The sequence below is a fragment of the Odocoileus virginianus genome, unplaced genomic scaffold (genome assembly GCF_023699985.2).
Source record: "Odocoileus virginianus isolate 20LAN1187 ecotype Illinois unplaced genomic scaffold, Ovbor_1.2 Unplaced_Contig_20, whole genome shotgun sequence".
NCBI classification, from domain to species: domain Eukaryota; kingdom Metazoa; phylum Chordata; class Mammalia; order Artiodactyla; family Cervidae; genus Odocoileus; species Odocoileus virginianus.
The window spans coordinates 18,778-25,845 of record NW_027224337.1 but is presented as its reverse complement, the minus strand read 5'-3'; the positions used below and the strand labels follow the sequence as shown (position 1 = coordinate 25,845).

Sequence of the window (7,068 nt, the reverse complement as noted above, 5' to 3'; positions counted from 1 at the left end):
CCAGAAAAGTATGGTCATGAGAATGAGAAAGATTGATTTAGCTTCTTTTATTCTTTTCCTTTGTAGTTTCCTCTGTTTTTGAGGGATGTTGCAGAGAGAGGCAGAAGCAGAAAGACAATCAATTAAGTAGGAAAAAAAGGATAAAAAGGAAAAAAGGTAGAGATGGTAATGATTAACAGGTAGATGAAACATGGTCCAGGGTCTTTTTTGGATACAAATTCTTGCTAGGTTTTCTGAGAATGTTAAGTGATTAAATGAGTGATCTATGTTTGAATGCAGCTCTGCTCGTGCTCAGTCACTTCAGTCGCGTCTGACTCTTTGCGACACCATGTGCTGTAGTTCCCCAGGCTCCTCAGTCCGTGAGAGTCTCCAGGCAAGAATACTGGAGCGGGTTGACATCTCCTTCTCCAGCACTTCTGCTACTCAGTGGTATGATAACTTTGAACCTAATTTGACCTCCTGGGCGATTCATTTCTCTCACCAGTAAAATGGGAAGATAACATTTCTCTCCAAATTTGGTTGTTAAGATTGAAAATGACAATGCTTAAGAACTTCTTGATGGAGTCCAAGGATAATTATAAACACAAAGTATTATTGATGATTATTGTATTTCTATCACTTTCAACTCTAACCAACTCTATATTCTGGCTTCTGAAAATTCCTTAAGAAGAGAAGGGGGACTTGGCATGGAGAAAAGAAACCCCAGAGCTGAAGGTCAGGAGGAATTAGTTATATTCTTGGCACTCACACTCTGCATCTTGCAGAGCCCTTGGGACCCATCCTGGAGAAGATCTAAGGGGTCATGGGGACCTGGTGTGGGGGCAGCTAAGCCCTGCTCAGCTGGGAGGAGAGAAGTTATTATTGAAGGTAAACTTAGTCCACTTGCCTACGGGCAGCAAAGCCAATCCACTGACACCTTACTGACACTGGCTGCTGGCAAAGGTGCAGCATTTATTGTTGGAGGAAGGTGTCGGGCAGGAGTCTGGGGCAGCTAGTGCTCAAATCCAAGAACTCCACAATGGGTTTCAGCAAAGCATTTGTAAAGGCAAAGTGAGGGAGGAGAATTGCAGGGTCTGTGATCAGCTTGTGCACAATTCTCTGACTGGTTGATGGTGAGGTATCAGACGGTGTCACAGGGTTAACATTATCAATCCTCAGGCTCCAGCCAGACCAGGGGTACATGCTCATGGTCATCCAGTAGTTCATTTCCATTTGGTGGGGGGGTTTAGCATCTGTTTAACCACTCAGGAAATGTGCATCAGATACAATCGTCTCTGTATTTCAGGGAGGAACTACAGATTCTGTAACTGCCATAGGATGATTGAATTGTGACCAGTTCTCCTGGCCCAACTGCTATTTTTGTCACTGCATGCTCATATCAATTATTATTATTAATTCTTGAGCTGAATATTTTGTGACACAGAGGAGTCCTGGGACACTACAGCTTTGTACCAAAAAGAGGCAGGCAGAGGACATGGGGGAGGAGTCAGCCCTAGGAAGGCCCCATAGGGTCCTGCACAGTCACAGTCCTGCTGCCTTGGCCTTTGCAGACAGGTCTGAAACAACCTTGGGAACAGAGCAAGAGGTGTCTACTGGGATCCCACTGTGAGGCGCCTATTCCCAAATGGGTTTACCTGGGAGACACTGTGGCTTTACCATAGCTCTTCCATGGTTCAGAGCCTGAGAGGCAACTCCTGTGAAATGTGGTGTGTGTAGCATCTTCTACAGCCTTGCCCTCGCTTGGAGAAAACATAGCCCAATCCTCTTGGAGCACCAGGGTCCAGTTGGGGCATTTCCCTGTCACTGTTCTTCTGTCTTCTTTTTTCTTTTCTCTTCCTTCTCCCTCTCCAGGTTTAATTTTCCAACCACTGTCTCCCTAAAATCCCTTCGCTGGTCTTACACTTCCTTTCTCTCACCCAACCTGTCCCTTTTCCATGTTACTTCTCCTATTTATCCCCTTTTCTCTGCCTCTTCCTCACTCTCTGTCTTTCCTCCTGACCTTCAATCCTTCTCTCTCTATCACTTCTCTCTCCATCTTCTGCCCCCACTTTCTATTTGGCATGAACATTGAGAAAAAAATATTAAGGAACAGAGAAGAGCACTTGCTGAACTCAAGCAACATCTCTAATAGGACAGGAAAGAGGTACTAAAATGGGCCCTATCCTGGAGCAGGAGGCTTTTAGTTAAGGCAATTCTAGACTTCCTTATACTAGAACTTGTGACATGATAAAGTGGAACTCAGGAGTGGGATTATCAAGAAGTGTGTGACCCACGCATGTCCTTAAGACTATCTCCTCTGAAGTCCTCAGTGAGAGCTTCTCTGTGTGTACTAAAGACAGGTCATTACATTGTACATGTTTCCCAGGGCTTATCTGGCTCATCCTCCCTACTTCTTCAAACCCAATGCTGCTACTCAGCATCCCCATTCTTCAGCAGTAATTCCCTGAAAATTTCGTCCCCGACACTTATCGCACTGATAGAGAATTTCTCTCTGATTTGGAATCTGATTGTTCATTGATGTAATACTGAGCTTCTGGAAGAGAAAAAGCAAAATTTCCCCCAGAGGTCCCTTAAAATAATAAAGTAATCAGTGGTGGGTAATTACACTTAAGTGTTAGAAATTATCCATGAGAGGCAAAGGGGAACTAACAAGTTCCAAAATGGATAGCCAGTCACTTATCACAGTGTATTAAAGGATTTTGGACATGTCAGAAATATTATAAAATATTCCTAAATATAGTTTCTTCCCCAGATATTTGAAACTCCCCTGTTTGAGAGAGCAAAGGAAAAGATGCAAGATGCATTGATTACCCTTTTAGTACCCCTTCTCAAAACCTCTTTTGGTCCAGTGTCAAGGAAACTGTTCTCATCATCTGCTCTTGTTGAAGTTTGAAAGTCTGTGAGATGAAAAACTGAGATCTATTGTGGAAATTAAAGAATGCTGTTTTTAACCACTCATAGGGAAAATAAGGTAATGGATAGTATGTTTCTAATGTTATCATTTTTTCTCTCCTAATTTTTCTTAAACTTTTACAATTCACTTTTGCTTGGCTCTACCATAATTTATTATGTGATAAAATGTGATCTAAAATGCATATTTAAGTTTAATGTAAATATATTCCATGACTTTTATCAAAGAAAACATACTATATAATTTATTTTCCATCTAAAAATGATTTTAAATGATAATAATAACAGTACTTCTAGAATTCTTACTATGGATGGGAAATGTTCCAAGTTCAAGTTTTTTTGTTTTTTTTTTCTTCTCTCTCCTTTTATCTTATGTAGCATGCATGCATATGCCTAGGGCAACTCTATTTTATCTTTATCTAAAAAATAAAGAAACTGAAGAAGAGAGTTTAAGAAATCTACCTAATGTCATACAGCTATTAAGTGAAAGCAGCAGAAATCAAACCCAGTGTGTTCTGATTCTATATGATTTACTAACAAAACTATGATGCCTTTTGAGACATGCTGACTTCCCAGGCTTCCTTCATGTACGCTTCTAGGGTGAAACGTGGGACTCTGGATCACAAAGTCACCTCAGGATGGGAACCGAATTACTAAGTTACAGCTCTAGCTATGTAACTGCTTCCCAAAAAAACCTGGAGTAATTCCTTTTCCTTCCTTGCACCCTAGGTTTCCTGTCTGTCAGGCTGGATATAAGTGTTTCCATCACTTGGAGGTACCTAAGATCATGGCTATGAATGTTGGGGACATTTGCAGGGGAGCTGTGATAATGATCATAAGGAAGTCAACTAGAAGACCACCAGTAAGACTTAGAGAGCTAGTCAACCACCCTGAGTACCTATTGACTCTTTTCTGAAAGAGTCTAAGAAAGACCTCTTTTTCTCAGCTACTAGCATTTCATGACCTCCTGGTCATCCTCCCAGTGTATTTTAAGAATAAAATCTATGAATAAGCATAACTTATGAATCTAAGTGTTTCTTTTCCTCCCTGGGAACTGTAGACTAGACTTATGATGTAATTTCTCCAAAAAGTCATACTGGCTAATGACAGTTGTCCCCAGCCTCTCATGGGCAACTTCACGATCAATGTCTCTGATGCTCCCATCTTTATCTTGACGGGCTTCCCAGGAATGGAGGCAGTGGAGCCCTGGCTATCTTTCCCTCTCCTTCTGCTCTATGCCATCGCCATTGTGGGAAACACCCTGATCCTCCTCATTGTTAAGGAGGAGCCGAGTCTGCACCAGCCCATGTACTACTTCTTGTCCCTACTGTCTGTCAACGACTTGGGGGTGTCATTTTCCACACTGCCAACTGTGCTGACTGCCCTCTGCTTCCGGGCCCGGGTGATTGCCTTTACTGTCTGCTTAGCCCAGATGTTTTTCATCCACCTCTTCTCTTGGACAGAGTCTGGCATCCTTCTGGCCATGAGCTTCGATCGCTACGTGGCCATCTGCAATCCACTGCACTATGCCTCTGTGCTCACCCATGCCCGCATTGTGGCCATGGGCCTGTGTGCTGTCCTCCGAAGCTTTGCCCTCATCCTGGTCTTCCCACTGCTGCTGCACAGACTACCTTTCTGCCACCCCCGGAACATCCTTTCCCATGCCTACTGCCTTCACGTGGATATGATCAAGCTGGCATGCACTGATGTCTCCCTCAATAGCCACTACGGACTGTCCATTGTGCTTTTCACCTTTGGTCTGGACTCTGCCCTCATTCTTCTCTCCTATGTACTTATCTTTCAGTCCGTGTTAGCCATCGCCTCCCCAGGGGATCGCCTCAAGACACTCAACACATGTGTGTCCCATGTCCTAGCTGTGCTCATCTTCTATGTGCTATCGTGAGTGTGCCCATCGTGCACCGCTTTGGTGTTGGCCTGCCCCATGCTGTCCACACCCTCATGTCTCTCATCTACCTCTTTGTGCCTCCCATGCTCAACCCCATCATCTCCTCCATTAGGACAAAGGAGATTCAGCGCAGGCTTTTCAAGATTCTCTTCAGGGTCAGGTCCTGACTGGTTTATCTAGAAGCCCTGAAGGATTTGATGTTGGGGGCAGAATCATCTGGACACCTGAAGAGGAGAGGGTAACTCTGGAGGATGCTAGTGCTACCCTTTACACGATATGATCAAACCTGTAGTATAGTGGGGCAGTTCTTGCCTGGACCATCTTGGGTTTTATCCAGCAATCAATTATATCAATGTTCCCTAGAGACATAAAAGTGGTCTCTTTTTAAGAATAAACTAGAGAATTACAAACACCACTACAAGGTGGGAGATATTTTCCAGAGAACTCATTTCAGGACACTTGGTGACATGGCTGGGACTTCTGGTTATGGGCCTGAACAATTCTGAAAAGGACAGAGGCACAGCTGGAATCATTATGGGTTGTTTATCATATCATTACCAGTATGCAACTTAAGCTTGGGTGATGGATCTTCAATGTTGCCAGAAACCAGAGACCTTGTTATGGTGCTGTTTGAAAAGTTTTAGAGTATGACAGTTGTGAGGGTTAGTTTTATGTGTCAGTTTGACTGGGCCTCAAGGCTAGGTATTTGGCTGAACATTTTTTCTGTGTGTTTTAGTGAGGGTATTTCTAGATGAGCTTAATATTTGAATTGGTAAACTGAGTAAAGCATACTGCCCTCCCCAGTATGGATGGGCCTTGTGCAAAACGCTGAATTCCTGTATAGAATAAAAAGCAGAGTATATAGGAAAGGAATCTCTGTCTCAATGTTTTTGAATTGGGACATTAGTCTTCTGTCTTCAGTCTCAGATTTGAACTGAAACTTACACCATTGGCTTTCCGGATTCTCAAACCTTCAGATTTGGACAGGAACTATGCCATTGACTTTCCTGGGTCTGGAATTCATGGTCTCTGTCATTGTGATAGCCAATTCATTATAATAAATTTAAGATATCTAGTTACACACATATTCTATTGGTTCTGGTTATCTGGAGCACCCTAATACAATGTTACAATATTTAAGTAGTCAAAATTAGATTTTAGGATTCCTGGGCATGTTCTTTTCACATGGGAGACCCTGAAATATGGAGGCACTTGACCCTGCCAAAGTCCATTGAACTTAATGACCCTTTGTTTATATCTCTCCTGAAACTTTCCCCTACTCTTTAATATCTATCTGCTTCCCCTCAAGAAATCTGCTCCTTAACGGAGCAACTGTGTCAAAAACTTTGTCCATCCTCATTGGACCACTATAGAGCCTTCATTAAAATAGTGTCTAATGTTGTGACAGCAGTATAAAGGAATAAATGAAAAAAAATGGATAAATAACCAATAATGAATGAATAGCAGGAGGAAATCAAGAGTGAAAAATTAATAGATGAACATATGGATTATTAATGAATTTCCTTAAGTCAGAATCTCATATTAGGAGATGTTTCCTCTCCTTCTGTGCTCCATAATTCCCTGCATAGAGAGAAATGCAAATGAAAGGTGACATATTCTCCCCTGATTCTTGTATTCCCCCAGGTTTATTGAGATGTAATTGACATATACCTCCTGTAAGTTCAAGGTGTAAAATGTGATGATTTGCTGCACATACATATTGTGAAATCTTCACCACAGTAAGGTTACTTAACCCATCCATAGAGGTGACTTCTTGAATAAGTGAACGAAACTCAGTCTTAATTTCCTCATCTGTAAAATGGGATCTCTGATTCATCTACCTTACATGTTTGTTTTAAGGAGTACATAAAATGAACTGCTTTAAAATTTTTCTAATAATACATGCTACTTATTGATCATTATTTTTATTCAGCAAGAATCAATGTAAAATTCAATGTTTGGCTTCAAAATGTCATGTGCATCAGCCATAGTCTGAAGAAGTATTTTGTCTAAGATTTTCTTGAATCCTGAGTAGAACTATTCTATACTTGCTTTCTGTCTCCATTGTACTTGAAATGTACTTTAGTCATATCAGCTAGTTTGGGTACTTTGTCTCCTCAACTACATTGTAAGCAATTTCTGGGCAAGGACTGTTTTATTTATCTTTCTACCCTTCAGTCTCTAACAAAGGGCTTGAAACATACCTAACATAAATGGTAGATGAGGAATCAGTTAATAAATGATTATATTTG

General features: G+C 41.7%; 1 protein-coding gene across 1 annotated transcript; it reads left to right on the top strand.

Annotated features, from left to right (window-relative positions):
- The first annotated feature begins 4,036 nt into the window (after positions 1–4,036).
- LOC110138028 (olfactory receptor 51I2-like) lies at positions 4,037–5,045 on the top strand. Its single transcript, XM_020894759.2, is given in 2 exon segments — positions 4,037–4,802; positions 4,805–5,045. Coding segments are annotated over 2 exon segments (945 nt in total). The 3' UTR covers positions 4,984–5,045.
- Positions 5,046–7,068: the final 2,023 nt, after the last annotated feature.